The sequence below is a fragment of the Lissotriton vulgaris genome, chromosome 9 (genome assembly GCF_964263255.1).
Source record: "Lissotriton vulgaris chromosome 9, aLisVul1.2, whole genome shotgun sequence".
Classification (NCBI taxonomy): domain Eukaryota; kingdom Metazoa; phylum Chordata; class Amphibia; order Caudata; family Salamandridae; genus Lissotriton; species Lissotriton vulgaris.
Window position 1 is genome coordinate 132,777,849 of NC_141697.1, and position 19,893 is coordinate 132,797,741.

At 42.5% G+C, this 19,893-nt stretch overlaps 1 protein-coding gene across 1 annotated transcript in view; it reads right to left on the reverse strand.

Moving 5' to 3' along the window:
- The window catches only part of MAP3K9 (mitogen-activated protein kinase kinase kinase 9), a 416,748-nt gene that overhangs the window by 135,193 nt on the left and 261,662 nt on the right, over positions 1-19,893 (reverse strand). The window contains exon 6 of the mRNA XM_086936581.1: positions 10,238-10,478. Within this exon, the coding sequence (XP_086792707.1) occupies positions 10,238-10,478 (241 nt within the window). The remainder of the gene's footprint in view (positions 1-10,237; positions 10,479-19,893) is intronic.

Here is a 19,893-nt window from a genome sequence, read left to right on the forward strand (position 1 = left end):
ACATAAACTGTGGGTTTTTGCAATTTTCCAAAAGGCAGGGCAGTGCTGCGGCTGAGGTGGATAACAAACAGAGCCAGGTAAAAGGGCTGAGACTTTTGCTGAAAGGTACATAAACACTTGCATCGAGCCCCAGGTGCCACCGCTATCAACCCTCCCCTAAATGAGCCCCCAGAATTAATCTGCCAATGTGCCCTGATGAGAACTTTTAAGTCGATAACAAACGGCTGCATATTACTCAGCTCACCTACTGAGAATCTATAACCTCATTCACAAATGAAAATAGCAAATTAGCTGAAAGCAGGCACACTCCCAGTCTGACAGATTAGGTAGACTGGCACTCTCTAGCCCTGACTTTGGATAAATTGGTTTTGGCCCTATGCTCATTTGGATGGTGATGGCAGCGTACAGTTCCCCTGACTGGAGAATAAATGGAACCTACGGCGTTCGTGAGGCCAGAACGTGGAGAGACCGGCATTAGTAAGGAGTATTTTTTCGGCATCTCGAGGAGATGATAGTTCTGAACTGAGAGTACGCTCACGAACAGGAGTGGACCCGACATTGGATAATTTTGTTCTTAAATTGTCTCACACATAGCGATCAAGAGAGGTGTATTTCTTTACCATCAGACCCACCCGCCAGGGTGCTTTTTTTCGAAAAGTTTTTCAAGATTGGTGGAATTGACAAGTACGCACTCGACTGCCCTAGTCCTGATGAGGCCAACAAGTAGAGTGGCTGAAACGCTCGACAGACATGTTAAGACACCATATAAAATCGAAATAAAATGTAAAATAAAATAAGTAGGGAAAGCCTAACATAGAAAAGGGGTTTGAATGAACAAAACCTTAAGGCGTTTCCAAGGATGGTGATCTAAAAGGAATGCACTGGGTTTATGGTGTGTGAGGTGCATCCTAATATATAATAAGGGCCAAGAGAGCAAAAAAGTTCTTTACACCTATGTTTGTGTTATATGTATAAATGTAAATAAGTGTGTATATATATATATGTTGTATCAATGTATTTGTGTATATATTGATTTTGAAAATATTGATTTTGAAAATATGATGTTTGGCTTATAATGAAATACAATATAGATCAATCTGAACTGAAAATAGGTGTACGTATATTGCTTGTTCTTTTGACTGCAGATATTGGAAATATATGAGATTTATTGAAGGAGATTTATTTTGATAGGAAGAGTTAAATTAATTTTGTCTTCATCTTACTGTTTAGTATTTCTATCGATCCCGAGGCATTGTTATTTTGTTCTGATTGTATATTTTTACCCAGATGCCTAAGGGTTAATTGGGTTACCCCCTGTGTTAAATAAGCACACTGCGGGTTGGGCACAAGGCCTGTTAACCTACAGCCAAAGTCAGTGTGCAGAAGGTGTTGGCATCCTGCAGAGGGTTGTGCACCAGGTCTGGCCAAGGACAAGTGTTGCAGCCCACCCTTCCTATTCGTGGGTAAAGGTGTGCGCAGTGGTATTTGGATGCAGGGTCTGTACACAGGCCAGTTCCTGTGGCCATCTGCTAGGCCTTGATGTTAATGGTTGGTTGAGTGCAAGGAACTGTTGCATGTCATCTATATATATATATAAAAACGAAAGTATGTCTGTCTGTCTGTTTGTCCTTTAGGCATTACTACACCATTCATCCGATCGACATGAAACTTTGGGAAGTTGTTGAGTACACTCCTGCGAAGGATTTTGTCAAATTCTTTTTTTAAAAATTGGCTCCCAGGTCCCTCATAATCGTTTGAATACTGAAATAGACAGCGAATTTGCGAGCATCGTCGTCAGTTATGACCCACAAACGGAAATCGATTGGTCAATCTACATCAGAAGCAAGAAAGAAAAAGGCATTACGAGCTTCATAAACAGACGAGCAACGGGAAGCAAGATTAGAAGCTGTTCAAATACAAACTGCTCCAGCCTGTAATTCTCAAACGAACAAGCAACGAGAATCAAGATTGGAAGCCGATCGAGTACGCATTGCTCAAGCCCGTTCTTCTCAAACGAACCAGCAACGAGAATCAAGATTGGAAACAGATCGATTACGCACTGCTCAAGCCCGCGCGAATGAAACCGGAGAGCAACGAGAATCAAGATTGGAAAACGATCAATTACGCACTGCTCAAGCTTGCTCGAATGAAACAGGATAGCAACCAGAATCAAGATCGGAAGCTAATCGAGGATGCACTGCTCAAGCCACACTTAGAAATTTTTTCATAAATAAGTTTTAATAACAATGACACAATGTAAATTTAATGTTATCGTAACGATTTTCCTTGAATTTCCTTTCTTCTGAGATCGCAGCAACGCGCGACGGGTAAGCTAGTATATGATAAAAGAAAACACTGAAAAAACTAAGCCTAAAGTGAAATTATGGTTAGCTCTAGTTATAACACATTACCATGTGCTTAAAAAAATGAAAGCTAGGGGGCATGGCCTAGTAAAACACACCCCCCTAGGTTCGGCCCTAGGCTCTGTTAGGGCCTGCTATAAATCTGCCTTAACCGTAAGCCTAGGAGAACAAGCCACCACAGCACTACCCATAAAGCAACCCCTTGGAAGACACATAAACTGTGGGTTTTTGCAATTTTCCAAAAGGCAGGGCAGTGCTGCGGCTGAGGTGGATAACTAACAGAGCCAGGTAAAAGGGCTGAGACTTTTGCTGAAAGGTACATAGTCAAGTCAAGTCATAGCATTTATATAGCGCACTACATACCCAGAGGGTTTCAAGGCGCTCAGGAAGGGGAGTAGGATTATTTGTCAAATATCCACGTTTTGAGCTGCTTTCTGAACTCTAAGTGATTCTGGGTTAGGCGAAGGTAAGCGGGGAGTGAGTTCCATGTTTTGGCAGCCAAGTAAGAGAAGGATCTGCCTCCCATGGTGGTCTTGTTGATGCGAGGTACAGTGGCCAAAGCTTGACTGGAAGAGCGAAGTTGGCGGGAGGGGGTGTAAAAGGACAGTCGAGAGTTGAGGCACTCTGGTCCGATGTCGTAGAGTGATTTGTGTGCGTGGGTAAGCAGTCGGAAAGTAATCCTCTTATTGACGGGTAGCCAATGGAGGTCTTTAAGGTGACCAGAGATGTGTTTGTTGCGTGGGATGTCTAATATGAGCCTGGCTGATGCGTTTTGGATTCGTTGGAGTTTCTTCTGGAGTTTAGCGGTAGTACCTGCGTAGAGGGTGTTTCCGTAGTCCAGTCGGCTGGTGACTAGAGCATGGGTGACTGTTTTTCTGGTTTCGGTGGGGATCCAGCGAAATGTTTTTCTGAGCATGCGAAGAATGTTAAAGCACAAAGAGGATACGGCGCTGACTTGTCTGTTCATTGAGAGTGAAGAATCCAGGATGACGCCTAGGTTCCGTGCGTGGTCTGTCGGGATGGGTGCTTTCCCGAGGGCTTCCGGCCACCAAGAGTCGTCCCATGCAGAGGGGGATTTACCTAGGATGAGGACTTCTGTTTTGTCTGAGTTCAGTTTCAGACGGCTTTGTTTCATCCATTCGGCGACTTCCTTCATTCCCTCGTGTAAGTTAGTTTTGGCTGTGCTGGGGTCCTTGGTGAGAGATAGGATCAGTTGAGTGTCATCCGCGTAAGAGATGATGTTGAGGTTGTGTTTGCGGGCGATGGCCGCGAGGGGGCTCATGTATACGTTGAAGAGAGTGGGACTGAGTGAGGATCCTTGTGGTACGCCGCAGATGATTTCTGAGGCCTCGGACTTGAATGGTGGGAGGCGGACTCTCTGGGTTCTTCCGGTGAGGAACGAGGTGATCCATTCTAGTGCCTTTCCTTGGATTCCGATGTTTCTGAGGCGTTGTAAAAGGGTGCTGTGGCAGACTGTGTCGAAGGCTGCAGAGAGGTCGAGGAGGATGAGGGCGACTGTGTCTCCATTGTCCAGTAGAGTTCGAATGTCGTCTGTTGCTGCGATGAGGGCGGTCTCAGTGCTGTGTTTGGCTCGGAAGCCAGATTGTGAGGGGTCGAGTGATTTGTTGGCTTCGAGGAAGGCGGCGAGCTGGTTGTTGACAGCTTTCTCGATGACTTTGGCCGGGAATGGAAGAAGCGATATGGGGCGGTAGTTTTTGAGTTCGGTGGGGTCTGCTGTTGGTTTTTTCAGAAGGGCGGTGAGTTCAGCGTGTTTCCAGTCTTCTGGGAAGGTAGCGGAGTTGAGGGAGCAGTTGATGACGTCTCGGAGGTGCGGAGCTATGACGGAGTCTGCTTTGTTGAAGATGTGGTGAGGGCATGGGTCAGTGGGGGATCCAGAGTGGATGGAATTCATCAGGCGGATGGTGTCCTCATTGGAGATTGGGTTCCAGGCGTTAAGGGTGTTAATGGGGGGAAGAAGGTCAGTTGGTGGAGGGGTGGGTTGGCTTCCGGGTTGGTTGTCAAAGCTGTTGTGGATGTCAGAAATCTTGTTGTGGAAAAAAGAGGCTAGGGAATCGCAGAGGGTTTGAGAGGGGGTGATGTCGTTGGAGTTGGCCGAGGGGTTGGAGAATTCCTTGACGATGTTGAAAAGTTCCTTGCTGTTGTGGGCGTTGTTGTCGAGTCGATCTTTGAATGCTGTTTTCTTGGCTTTTCGGATCAGTTGGTGGTGAGTACGGATGGCGCTTTTGAAGGCGTCCTTGTTGCTGGTGGATGGGTCTTTTTTCCAGGCCTTTTCAAGGGAGCGGCACAGTTTCTTGGACTTCTTGAGGTCGTCGTTGAACCATGAGGCCTTCTTGATGCCAAGTTTGTGTTGACGTTTTTTCAGTGGTGCTAAGTTGTCGGCGGTGTTGGATAACCAAAGGGTGAGGTTGGAGGCGGCTTCGTTGGCGTTAGAATAGAGGGCTGGGGAGGTTTGAAGGAGCGATGTGGAGATCTGTTCTGTGGTGATTTTGTTCCAGTTTCTTTGTAGAGTTGGTTGGAGGAGGATGGTGGGTTTCGGCTTGTTGTAGGTGAAGTGAACGCAGCTGTGGTCAGTCCAGAGGAGATCCGTAGTGTGGCTGAAGGAGATATGGTTGCTGGAGGTGAAGATGGGGTCGAGTGTGTGACCTGCGATGTGGGTGGGGGAAGTGACCAGTTGTTTAAGTCCGAGGTTGGCGAGGTTGTCCAAGAGGGTGGTGGTGTTGCGGTCGTTGTTCTTTTCAAGGTGAAAGTTGAGGTCTCCCAGAAGGATGTAGTCTTTGGAGGGGAGTGCGTGAGGGGTGATGAAGTCCGTGATGTCTTCACTGAATTTTGCGCGGGGTCCTGGTGGTCTATAGAGGAGAGTGCCTCGGAGTGTGGATTTGGGGTCGATGTGGATCTGGAAGTGAAGGTGTTCGGAGTTGGCGAGGTTGGCGTCAGAGCTGGTTGAGATGCGGATTGATTTCTTATGGACGATAGCGATTCCTCCTCCTGTATGATCGGTGCGGTCCTTGTGTGTGATCTTGTAGTCATCAGGGATAGCGATGGCGATGTCAGGGGCGGAGGAAGCGTTCATCCATGTTTCCGTTAGGAAGGCGACGTCCGGAGAGATGGTGTCTAGTAAGTCCCAAAGGGCAGTGGCGTGCCTGTGGACTGAGCGGGTGTTGAGAAGGATGCATTCTAGGTGGTTGTGGTCGGTAATGTGTGTTGTGGTCGCAGAAATGAGCCCCCAGAATTGATCTGCCAATGTGCCCTGTTGAGAACCTTTAAGTCAATAACAAACGGCTGCATATTATTCAGCTCACCTACTGAGAATCTATAACCTCATTCACAAATGAAAATAGCAAATTAGCTGAAAGCAGGCACATTGCCAGTCTGACAGATTAGGTAGACTGGCACTCTCTAGCCCTGACTTTGGAAAAATTGGTTTGGGCCCTATGCTCATTTGGATGGTGATGGCAGCGTACAGTTCCCCTGCCTGGAGAATAAATGTACATGGGAGATAGTCACATCTACTCCCTTGGAGCCTGGCACCTGCCAGACTACCCATTCTTGCCACTGCTCTTTGCACTTAGCATAGAGGGATGGGTGATAGCTGATGGAGCTTTGGGGAATATCATTTGAGCAGGAGGAGTATAACATTCCACGTATTGTTGAGGATATCAACCTCACCCTAATGGTGCTGACTACATCGTTGCCAAAGCTCCAACTATGCCGGAAAGAATTCAAGGAGGTTTCGAAGTATGAGATAAATATGAATAAATCCGAGTTCTGGATCTTACTCTTCCTCAGGTTGTAATGGACGCTCTGGTCCCTCATTCTCCTTTTTAAATGGACAAATAAATCCATGAATTTTTGGGGTTTTTCGTAACTCACCCAACCCTGATGACCTCTATAAAATCAATTATCCACAGCTACTGACTTTTAGGAAAGAAGACGAATTAATTTCCAAGGACTATATCTTTATTCTAGGCCCTCCTAGTACACAGAGAATCCATGACAGACCTTTAATCCATGACACTACTATTTCTTTGGAAATATGAACATGCAAAATTAGGCTATAAACTGTACAAACTTAGTAGGATGGCCAAAGAACTGTCTCTCCCGGATGTTTATCAGTACTGTAAGGCAGCCCAACTTCACGCCACAGCAGATTGTTCATTTCGTGCCACTGATAAGCATAGGGTGCATATGGATTGGGCTGTTGTGGACAAAATAATAAGAGATGTAATTTGGAAACCCAGACTAGATAGGTCCACAAATGTCTATATTAGTACGCCCACTAGCAAAACGCTTGTGGTGTGGGACTCTCTCTTTAGATATCCACATGGACCAACTTTTCCTTCTTCACATACTCCTATACATTTTAACCCCACCTTTATCCCAGCTCTCTACTCTGGCCTGTTTGAAAAAAGGAGATTAGGAGAGTGTCTTACAATCTTGGATATGCGTAGTGGACAGGAGGTTTTGTATTTCAATTCATCTAAGCAGAAGCACAATTATCTTAGAGATTCCAATATACCCAACTAAGACACAAGGTTATGCAGCCGCAAACCAGCCTAGCAGCCACTCACGAGCTTATCCCTTAGAAAAATGTGTTAAAATAGCAGGTGAGTCAAGAAAGCGGATAACTTTTCTATATTACATAATATTGCACTCCATTTTTCCGACTACACATGCTTAAAATATACACTGGGCTAGCGATAAAGGGGAGATTATTAGTGAAAGACAGTGGAATACACACTGTCAGGACACACCTAAACACTATCATAGCATGGCAGTTGAGAGGTCCTTTACAAAGTCATGTGCAACTGGTATTTGCACCCCGTCAAACTGGACAAATGCTTCCCGCACCAAGTGCAATGTGTTGGAGAAGCTGTGGTTTGCTAGGAGATATCAGATATCACTGGTGTGACTGAATTAACCATTTTGGGTTGAGATCCTAGCTGCAATAAAGATGATCTTGGGATAGCCCATGCTAACTAACATTTCCACTGTAACTCTAGACCTTCGCTCTCGGAGACTACAATATCAAACTAAATCCAATGGAATGGGGAGCAGGGTCAAGACTGATTTGCATATGGCTGGGACCAAACTGGAATGGCGTGGTGAGCGAAAAACGATGGAATTTGGCCGAGATGTCTGTACTGGGGGTGCGTGTTTAAAATTGTCCAGCATTATATCCATCCTTTGTTCTTATGCAATTGTCACCCTAAGTAGATGGGTATGCCCACACGTGGGTCCGTGTTCACCATGCCACCGTAGTCAAGCTATCCTGGTTGAGGAGGAGTGATAACCTGAAACTGGTCCTAGGATGACTGTTTCTGGTATGGGAAGGACCTGGCCTGGAAGTTCGGGCTGGAATGTTCCCATGGGGAGCAGGGTCAAGACTGATTTCCAAATGGCTAGATCTAAACGGGAATGGCGTGGTGAGCAAAAATCTATGGGATTAGGCCCAGATTTCTTTAGGGTGGATGAGTGTTTCACATTGTTCAGCAATTCGTCCATAATTTTTTCTTTTTGCATTTGTCGCCCTAAGTGGAACATGTATGTCCAGATGTGGGTCCTGTATTCACCATACAACAGAATCAAGCTACCCTGGCTGAGGAGGGGTGATACCCCAAAACCAGTCCTAGGATGCTTGTGTCCGGTCCAGGACGGGAACTGGCCAGGAAGTTAGGGCTGGAATGTTCCCATGGGGAGCAGGGTCAAGACTGTTTGGCATTTGGCTGGGCCCAAACTGGAATGGCATGGTGAGCAAAAACCAAAGGATTTAGGCCCAGATCTGGGGGTGAGTGTTTGACATTGTTCAGCATTGCACCCATCATTTGCCCTTTTTGCATGGAAACTTGAGACTGGCACAGCACTGGCACAGCATTCCAAGCTTACTACTGCCAATGTTAAATGTAAATTTGCCCACATTCAAAGATTAGTTCTATGGGAATAGATTTACTACGTTTTAGGTAAACTGGTCATGATATATATTTAGGGTCCTTATCCCAAACAAATTAGCAAGTTAAAACATCTGAATGAAATGAGAATGACAAGAAAAGCCGACACAGATATAGCAGATCCGACTCAGGGCCCCCAGATCCAAAAACCAAAGTAAGAATGCATTTGAGAGGTGTCACATCTCAAACACCCCTGCTGAAGATATGCCCCCTGCCCGTCCCACCTGGGCCTGGTAGTTCTCCCTGAGAACTCATGACTATAAAATATCTAGAGTCCCTGTCACCTGTTTAAATGTGTTTCAGTGCATGCATTCTTCATCGTCTCTGCTGAAAGATGCAGATACAAGAGCGCAGGACTCCAAGCTTCTAATCCTCTCCTTTTACAAATCATTTTATCAAGTGACCTACGGCCCCATGCACTAAGACCAAGTCGCAAACAGAGGAGAGCGAGCAGGCATTCTAATAAGGCGTGTCGAGCTACAGTCAAGCCATTTGTCTAGTATGGCTCTAAGAGTCTGTGTACGAGATGATCCATTACAATGTTTTTCATGTATATCATGGAACAATAATAATGTAAAAATATAATACAATCTCTTCAAAACTCAAAAAAGTGTATTTCTTTAGATAGTGGAAGCATTTCACTTTAGTACATCATATTATATCACTACATAAATGGACATTTCTTGAAAGTGATAATTTTTTTAAACATTTATGGCTCCCCAGGCAATGCCATTAGCAAGCTAACAGGCCAGCCAGTGCTCATGTAAACCCTGAAAGTGGCCTAGATTCTTATTATAGATGGAGCAACATCACAGTCTATTAAATTAAATAGAAGAGGTGCTTATACAGCACGCATCCTGAACTCAAGTATTTAAAAGTGCGCTTGTATATTCTCCTGATAATATTTTCTTAATCTCCCACTTTCCTCTTCTGAAATGTTGCCATGTATGCAACTGAACACCGCTTTGATGGAATCAAAGCTGTAAAAATGATAGCATTACCTTTAGAAATGAGGACAATGAGGGTGTCCACTTTGTCCTAGAAATTATGGAGAGTGGAGTAGAAAGCATAAATGAGGACACATTTTCTATGACTTCACAAATATGTTCCTCATCCATGTTAGTAAAACCTTGTGAAATGCAGAGAGAAAACGTGCTCAAAAACTGAGAAATACAAGCACTTCCAACACCAATAGCAGTCTGTCAGTTAATGCCCTAGTGACCAACTGCAGCATCAAAACAGTGTTCTACTGAACAACTAGAGCGCTAACATTCTAAATTAATGACAAAAGTGTGGCATTCCTGAAAAACATGTTTTAATAGGAGCTGTGGAATTTAAAGTTTTTCCTGATGAGCATTGAGATGTTAATGCAGGCATGAAACCAGCGAGTTAGAAATGAGAGGGGAGGCATGGATTTTTTGTGATTTGAGGCATAATGTAATTTGAAAGGGGCTAAGTTAAAAAGAGAGAAATCTGTATAAGCACAGCATCCCTTTTCCATATCTGACTCCATTTCCTACACATCTTCTCGCTGCTTACCAGCTCCATAATTTTTAAATAATAACATTTTGATAGATATATATAATATATTTATTCAATGAAAAAAATACAATAGTTAAAGTGACGCTATAGTTAGGTGGTGGAATGCCCTAATGTTAAAAAAACACCACACTGACATAAAGCAGTTACAGATAAATTAACTATTACTTGTGCCCAAATCATGCATTGATTATGACCTCGCATATTACATCACTCACATATTAAATGTGCACTTTCTGCTGCAGACTTTTTTACTTCACAATGTTTGTTAAATATCTTTTTATTTTATGGATTAATCGATGAGTAGATCTGAAAAGGAGAGTCTGGACATCTTTGAGTGCCCACATGCCAGAGGTGACTAAAAGGTACCTGATGGAAGGCTGATCCTGTTGCCGTCCTTGAGTTTCAGCCGGCTCTTTTTGAACTTGCCTTTGCGCTTCTTCACCTTTGGTTTCTCTTGACAGAGCTGGTGGATGATGATATTGAGCTCTCGCTCCAGGATGTCAATTTCCCGCTCCGCTAACTCCTGCTCTCGCTGACGAAGCAACTCTTCATAATTTTTCTGTTCGAGGGCGGCACGAGATAACTCCTCCTCCCACGTGCGCAGTTGCTGTGATAGACAAATACAATGGCAAATGATACACCTACTACCCAAAGTATCCATGCAAACGATGGAGCGACGTTTCACATCTGGGTCAGAAGCAGGCTGGACTGTCAAGTAATCAGGAGCTGGTCCTCAGCTAAGTGCAGCTCAGTTCATTTAATTTATTGAATTTTAAGTTCAATCAACCAATAGTTTATTGTATGATTTTTTTAACCCCTCCCATGCTGATGACGAGCCCAGCTCGTCATGAGCCACGGTGCTCGTGTGCTGATGACGAGCTCGTCATGGCCGTTAGAACGCTCACACGCAGGGATAATTCCCCTGCTGTGCTGAGCGTTCTAAGGAAACGGGTGTGGCTGTGACGAGCTCAGCTCGTCATGAGCACACGAGCACTGTGGCTCATGACGAGCTGAGCTCGTCATGAGCACCGGGGCGCTGTGCTCGCTACCCCGCCCCCCAGCACAGCGGGGGAATAACCCCCGCAGTTAAAGGGTTAACAAACTTTATTGAGAGTTTCCGGTCTGCTCAAACACATACTGTAATGTATACATTGCAGAGTGAGGATACATAACAAAAGATACAACAATACAGTCATGAATTATACAGTCAAGTGAAATCTTCTATATCTAGAACTAACCTTCCCTCTCATTCAATGACTGAAGGGAAGGAAATAAAGCACTGCCCTCAGGGGTGTCGCAAGCGCATTACATTCGTGTCAGTATAACTCCCAATCCTAGCTCAATTCTAAACTCCCAACCCTCCCCTCCCCATCCCTCCCCCCAGGCATGTCTCTCCCAACTCTACGTACACACTACAGCGGAAGTCCATTGCTTCTGGATTTTGATTATGGATTGTATTCTACTGGTGAATGCTCAGCCATTGCCTGGTCCCATTGAGAGCCGTGACTATAGATAACTGGTCATCCCACTATCAATAGTTTATTGTATGATTGCTTGAAATCTTTACAATGCCATCAGAATGCCAACACACAATAGATTATATTAAAAATAACACATTAAAACATTGCAGTAGAATCATTGTGGGTGTGAAACACGGGGTGGCCAAAAGGAAATAGGGCGTTGAGTTCCAAAGTGCCACGTGCCATGTGTCAGGTTAAAAGCAAAACCTTTATGAGAAGATATAAACAAAAAAGATACAAAGCGTTTAACTTATACTCGCAGACAGTTCAATAAAAAAGCCACATTGAGTTGATAAAAAAACACGGGAGGCAAGAGTCCAAATAGTCTAGTAGCAATATTCATGCATCGGATAGAACGCTAAAACACAGACCATTGTGCCAGGGGTTGTCAGGAAGTGGGCTCCTTCTCCCACATTTAATGGGCCTGTCCCAAAATCCAACAATACTTGGGGGAGATAATACAGATTATGACTGGAGTAGTAGGCCAGACTACTATGCTAGAGGCTAGGTGGGATATACTATGTATGACAGGGGAGGAGACATGGCCGAAGTATCACAAATTAGGGCCAATTGTGGCAGCCATGGTGGCGAACAGAAATATAGCCAAGGCCTGGGGCGCGGGTCACCCTCAGAGGGAAGAAGATTGGAAAAAGTATCTTAATTGGAGCTGTGCAGCCGAAAAGGTGGTATATCAGTGATGCCGAAGGGAATGGGAAAAGGTCTGAGGTCAGTGGGTGGCATGTAGGGGCTACTGAGGATTCCTCTTGGAGAAGGATTGCGGGAGTTGGTTTTGGGAACATTGTGAGATTTATTACCAATGTTTAAAGATACTGATACTGGGGAGGGAGGCGTTGCTTACTCATCCGCACCTAGTGAATTGGGCAAAAGTGGCATACTGTATTGTTTCTGTGCAGCTGAGAATATGTTTAATAAAAAAAATAGTCTAGAAGCAGCATAAGAAACAATGCATCACTGGGAGTTTAAAACACAGCAGGAGTAAACAGTTCAAATGAGCTAAAGTACAAGGTGGCAAGTTGTCAAGAAATGAGAAACAATGGTGCTAACCATATTCTGATTCAACAGTGTTTATAAACAGGTATATCTTTCAAAGTGTAAGATGCAAATTGTCAAGCCAAAATAAAATAACTCAGGACAGAAGAACCATGTCCAAATTACCAGACCTATGTGCCAGCAAAGTTTATATCGAACATGGCTTTTAAAGTGCAAGGTGACAAGTTGTCAAGCTATATCAAAGCTATGGGCTAGCAGCTCAGTGCTTAAGTTTGTACTCAAGGTTATTGGAGGAATCTCCCCGGGAGTGGGCAAGCGTCTCACAGAAGCTTTCCTGCTATAGCAAAAAACTTGCCATTCAGTGCTAGTTCCATCGGGACATCAGATGAAAAGATGTGTGTCACTGTCTCTTTGCATGTTCTTACACCATGCTGCAGGAAAATTGGCCTTAGGTAAACTTGCCTCTGAGGGAGCAATGCTGAGCAACAACATGCTATGTGTGCAATGGATTCTGAGGAACCTTAGGACAACCTGCACTGCCTATGAACTGGTGGGTTAATCTTTGAGTGTTCCCCATATTTCCATGCCAGCAATGTTAGAAGCCTGGTCAGCAAAATGTTCTTTAGGGCTTGTCTTCCCAAGGCTGCTTTCTGATATGGTGGGCAAAGTTGTGGCTTCATGTGATTTGTTGACCCCCACTGCTCCCGCGATGTTTCTGATTTTGTTAATTTCTTGACCCTTTGATATGAGCTTACCCTGTTCTTTTAAGGACCTTGTTAGATGCTGTGCTGTTACAACTGAGTAAAATTCAGTGTGCCTATCGCACTGCCAAGATATCTTGACCAGTAGGTAATTGTATTTGAACGTCATACTTATACTTAAAAGGGCCAATTGCCATTCCAGCTGATGTTTCTTGGCAAAAATCCAAAATTTTCATTTTGCAGCATTTGCAAGCAGTTCTCAGGGGTATATGAAAATTGTATGCCCTAGTCCTTCTTCATCTCGATTCATGTATGATCCAATAGCACCAAGTAATCTGCGTACTGAATGATAAGTAATTTGGTGTGGCCTCAACAACTCAACACTTAAGTCAGCTGTATATAGATTGAACAAGGTAGGTGCAATGACACATCCCTGTTTCAGACCTTTATTTGTATGTATTTTTGGCGTGATATGGGTTTGAGTTATGTTAATCCGGACCCAGGTTTCTGTTTACAGTGCTGTGATAGCAGCCAGGAGTTGCCTTTGTATTCCCCAATCCACAAGTTTGGCCCAAAGTGTGTTCCGGTCAATTCCATCGAATGCAGTGCTGTAATCAATGAAACAGGCATAGAGCTGTATCATGGATTTTTCAATGGCCTTAGCCCCCAGGTAGGAAAGAGCTATCACATCATCCATTATTGAAGCATTCAACATGAACCCCATGTGATAGCATGGGATTATTATCATTAATCCAGCTCTCCCCCTCATGCAAGAATACCTTCGCGAAGCGCTTACCATCTACAGCAAATAAGGCTATTAGCCTGTAATTTTCAGGTAAGGAGTTGGCACCTTTTTTATGAACTGGATACAGAATTAAGTCTCTCCTTGATTCTGGGATGGCAAACAGCAGAGTTCATTCGTCAAAAACGTAGTGCATGTAAAGTGCTCATAATGCCAGATCTTCCTTGTGAATGCTCTCAGAAAGGCCATTTGGGCCCAGGGCTCCATCCTTCCTTCTTGACTTCAGGATGCTGAATGTCTCCCCTTCGGTGACTACAACTGGGTTCTCCTCAAGACCCTCAAGGGCATTGGCAAGTGCGGTTTTGATGGTGGCCCTTGTTTTCGCAGGACCCACATAAATATTTGATACATTGACAACCCATTTTTCAGCCTTGCCTCTGGTTTTGCATGCCAAACCACTAATGGGGTCCCAGAATTCTCTGTACTTGCTTGGTGTTAGCAGCGAGAATATGTGTCTCCACTCTTCCTCTAGGTGTTTTTGCTTTAATGCCAAAGCTAACATTTAGTGTTTGTTCCTTGCATCTTTTAGCATTGTCTCTGTACTTGAGCACTTCCCTCTTCTGTATAGTAGATCTGCGAGGCAGGACATTCTTTTGCTCTCCTTAAACTTTGTGCTCGCAAAATGTGGAGGTGGCCTTCTTGTGGGTACGTAAAATTGGGTTATGAGCTTATTGGATGATAGGGGTGCATGCAGTTTTGTTATTATTGCCCCCCTACCCTACAATGTTTCTCAGCTAGGTACGATTTATGCCCCAGAGTGAGTGGAGAGAAAGTTAATTTCCATCTTAAATACCAGGCTTTACAAACCGGGCCCCATTGAACTCTTTTTAACAGTGGGCCGACATTGGTTGGTAGTGGTTGGCCAGCCGGATTATGGGTCCTGGTGAAACATCAAGCTCACATTGAACACAATAGATAATGGGTGGTGGTCACTTTCAGTTAGTTCTTGAACTTGGTACCTCTCACATTAGCTTAGCAAGGTCTTGCTTTAAAATATGTAGTTCAATGTGGATATATTTTTCAAAGTGGGCCTTGATTTATCCTCCAGGGAGCCTTTCTGGTCGGCCGAGCCCAAATCAAATTCTCTGACGTAAGCTTCTAATATATTGCGGGATAGGTCCACGTGGTTTTTCCCAGGTTGATACATATTTTGGGTGCTGAAGTCGCCAGGCCCTATGCACTCATGTCCTGGGTAATCAGAGAAGATTTTTTATCTGATCTGAGATATTCCTGGCAATCTCAATTTTCACGTCTTTGCGAGGATTAACATATAGGTTTACCACCATGAAGGGAGTTGTTTTTCCATCCATTGCCAGGCCTTTAAGTTCGTAGGCCTAAATGTCAAAGGGAGACTTTCCTAATTCCTTACTTTTACCTGTAAGTCTAGTTTCACGTAGGTGGAGAGACCACCCATTGGTCTCTCAAACAGATTTTTCCGGGGCTTCAGTGTGAATTGTGTGGTACCCTGGAATGGAGGTGGGCGCAGTGGACCATGTGTCTTGCAGGTGATGGAGCGAGATTCAGAAATAATTTTATTCTGGCTCGTGAAATTAATTCCTTGTAACATGAACTAACATATTAATGTGTTATTGCATGTTTGTTATATTAAATTAATTTAGATTAAAAGATCATTATTGCATTACACGTGGGTTTAATGATAGATGTGCTCTTGTTGCATTTGCTAGTGCGTTTAATAATACATAACTAATGTTGTTTTGTTTGTCCTATTGTCTTTGTCAACATTAATGCGGCTGATTTATTGATGGCATGTGCTTAATTTATATGTGCTATTGTCTACGTTATGTTGTTATCTATGTTGTGTCTGTATTTCTTTTTATCATTTCAGATTTATGAAGAAACCTGCTGGATTTTATTTAGAAATGTAGATTATAAATGTGCTGCTTTTTATGTGCTTCTGCTAGGTGACTTGTTCTAATGGGATAATATAAGTAATAGAGGTTAGGTAACAGAACGACTTTCTTTTCTTGTATTAATTATTCTTTTGTGTTTGTTTGAATACTAGCCCGAGAGAACGGCTTGAGGTCTAGTTCTGGAAAATGATGGTTAGCCCGTATGTGAGCAGAGCCAAGCACAGCCATGTTGAAGCTTTTCCACAAAAAACTATTCTTTGAAATAAACTGAAGCCTAAATGCGTAATGTGCTCTGAATGATATTTTTTCGAGGCCGAGGCCAAGGAAGTGACAAGGGATGGTTTGGCCGAGTTATGGAGGAAACAGAGAACTGACTTTGGATACTGTATCAATCCTTCGGAAACCGGTGTCGCTTCATGTCAATGGACAATGACGAGTGACGTTTTAATATTTGGAAGCGGTGGCCTCTTGGTGGTCTGACAGGCAGCAACCAATCAGGGTGCTGGAAACTATTAAAAATATATCGTTTAGCTAGATTAGTGAGTTAGAAAATGTATAAAAACTTAGCCCATTGAGGGGAGCGGGGCTGACTGTTCCTGAGGGCGAAGTGCTGTCCGATTTTCCTTGGACACGTAAAAATTCTAAATGCATTTTTAAATGTCTTTCTTTACAGGTCAGAAAGCTTAACATAGGGAATTAGGGTTGATGTTAATTTTAATTCATTAATTTTGTGCAATTTTGAAGTGCCAGACCCTTTGTGCCAATAAACTAATGGATAATACTGATTTAATAAAAATGTTTGAAATTAATAAATGAGCTAATAAAGATATTGAAACCGAAACTTTGAAACTTTAAAAATAAAAGACTTAAAACGTCAAGCTTGTCTTGATTATTTTAGTCATTACCAATAGCTAAATCCATTGACCAAAATGGTCTAACTAAATTAAATGTTTTGCTAGAGTCAATAAATAAAATGTTATACTGCAGTTGTATATAATGTACATAGTTTGTTTAGATAGAGTGATTAATTAGGCCATATGATTCAGCTGCACACTTTTCTGTCTCTGTTGTATGGGCCTTAGTTTTGATTAGTATGGTGAGTATTAGGTAAAGATTGGTGTTTATAGAGAGACAGAATTTCTATAGTAAATCTCTGGTAGCAGAGTTCGGTTGCTATGGTAACTGACATGTTACATGTTAAATACATATGATACATGTGTAAAACATGTTGTTAAGTTTGTTCAGTCGTTGAATGTAGTCAAAAGGATTTTTCCTGCAGTGTGAAAAATTCCTGGTTGTCTGCCGGCAAAAGAGTAGTGTGACCAGAAGAGTTACACAGTGCATTTGTTCTGTTTCAAAATTGTGGTATAGAATATATCGCAAAGTGTTGTGGATGTACCTCACAAGTTTAGGGACTTTAGATGTGACTGGTTGAATGTAATAGTGAGGATTGTCTATGAAATCGTAGCATTAAGCATAGGGACCTGGTGAGCCCGTTTTAAAACTTTTTGTGAAAAGAGTAATAGGATTTATCCAAGCTTGAGTGAAGGGTAAGATGGCGTCGTCTATTCTTATTAACGTTTGACGATTTCTGTGGTTGGTTCAAGTCCTGCCAAGATTTCGTGTGTGTATGATCAGGGTTTTCCGTTTGAATGTGAGAATGATCGTATAGAAATAGCGTTGTCTATTTTATGCGGAAAGAATTCTGAATGTTTGTAAAACTATCACTTTATTTAGCAAAACAGACAAGTGATTTGTTTATTTGTAGTTTCTAATTGAAATTCATTGGAAAAGTATTGTTAAAAATGGCACTGTGAAAAGTTTTTGTGAAGGAGGGGTGAGTTTACGGAGTAACACACAGTGAAGCTGCGGTGCAGTGTACGTCATTTCGGTCCGCTCTGTGATTGGCTAACATACGTCACAGTAGGCGCACTGATTGGTTCATGTGACAGTGACGAGCTGATACCAGATTGGTCAGTTCTGAATACTGTATTTCTACTGGTCGGGCAAGGTGGTGACGTAGCTTGACCTGATTGGCTTGTTGGTGTCTTTCGCGCACGGATTGGCTGAAATAGCGGAACACCAAGAAAACATTTTGAACATTTCGGAATAAGCGATTTTGATTTAAAACATGAGTTATTGGTATGATAATGAGAAAAAGAAGCCTTCATGGTTTCAGAAAATGAAAAATTTATTTAAACCTGACAAGAAAATTGAAACGCGTGGTGGAAAATTACTTCATAAGTATAAAACACCCGCAGCCTATATGGAAGGCGAATATGGCTATCATACTGTAATTTGGTTTGAAAATTGGATGCATTATACACAAAAGGATGGTGTATTAGCATGGCCGGAAGATGGGTCATTTAATATGAAGGTTTTAAGGAACCTGAGAGAAAAAATGATGAATCTTGTGGCGAAGCCTAGACCTACACAATTTGAGGCTTTAGTTGAATGGGAGGTTGAGATGATGGAACTTGAACGTGAAAGCAAATGTTCAATACCTAGAAATTCAAAACAGATTCTAAATAGAGAAACACATGAAGACAAGGTGAGACGCTGGAGAAAAGCAGACATGTATGATGGTCTGTACCTGATGAGAATAATGATCACTAAAGATCCAGGTCAAAAGGAAGCACAACAGAAGAGTAGTAGACTTGATGAGAATTAGATGATGCAATATTAGAGGACATTTATTCTACTAAACGCAAACCGCCACCTTATCAAATAGATTCTCAATCCACCCCGAGAATTTCTATTGGACCTTCTCCAAGTGCACCTCCTAGGGAAGCTAATGAAGGTTGACCCAGATTTTTAAAATTACCTGAAAGAGTAGGGTCAATAAATAATTCCAGTACACCCAGAGAAAATAGAATTCCAGAACAGAGAAATATTTTTCAAAGTAATCAGGAAAGAAATCTTGCTAATATACCGGAAATTTCAAGTTATAATAAAGCAAAGGAAGATTTAATTCAGCAACTAACAAAAAGCATGGAAGCAGTGACAGTACCAGTAACAATTGGTCCTGTTGTACCAGTTTTTGATCAGGGAGAAAATAGACATTCTGCTTTGACAGTTCCATTAAAAGTGGCTGAAAAATTCTATTTGGAACTTTCAGAAATACACAGAAAAAAATCTATGATGCCAAATTTAACTTTAAATCGAAGTTTAACAGGTTCTCAGACACCATCTGTTGCAGAATCAGATCCAGGTCCGTCAGAAAGAAGCTTAAATAGAACAGATTTAACACAAAATGCATTGTCTCCAGAAGCTCCTGAATTTAAAAATCTTGATGTTGCAAAATTAAAAGCTGATTTGGAGGAATTAATAATTGGCACAATTGGTACTGACAATTTAAGATTGTATCAGGATGATGAACTACTTTTTATTTGTAAGAGTATTCAGTGGAAAACGAAAAACAGGTATGAGCAACTGGAAGAAATGGCTGCTGAATTAGAAATTGATCTGAGCAAACAGAAACATTTACAGAAACATTATAGAGTGGATTTTTCTGAAAAGGATATTGATAATCTCAATACCGCTGGAAGAATGACCCATATTAAAGAATTGATAGCTTTTCTGAAAAGATTAGGTGAATTAGGAAAATGGAAAATGAAATGGTCAAAGAATAAAGAACAAGACAAAAGGGTCAGAAGTGAAACTGTTTCAGAATTTCCAATGAGGGAAATAGCAGGTGGAGGATATGTGCATGTCCCTTGGTCCAGACAGGATATTCTGTTGTTTACCAACGATTTCCCTCGGCTGAGATAAAAGCCTGTTGAATGGTATTGACAGGTAGACAGATTTATTAAGGGGTCAAAAGTTCTGTGGATTGATCTGGATGGATTCTTTGACATTGTTGTACCATCAGATCTTTGGACAGAATGCAAAGTTTCTGTGGGTTGGCCGAAAGAAGAACCGGCCCGAGACACAATTACTGGTGCTCCATCGAAAGATGTTATGGAAATGTACAATAAAGTAATTTATTGGCTGAAAGAGAAAATTCCCCCGAAAGAAGTAGATTGGGTTAAAATTGACAGGACAAATCAAGAGCCAAAAGAATCAGTACATTCTTTTTATGAAAGATTGCTGTTAGTATTTAAACAGTACAGTGGCT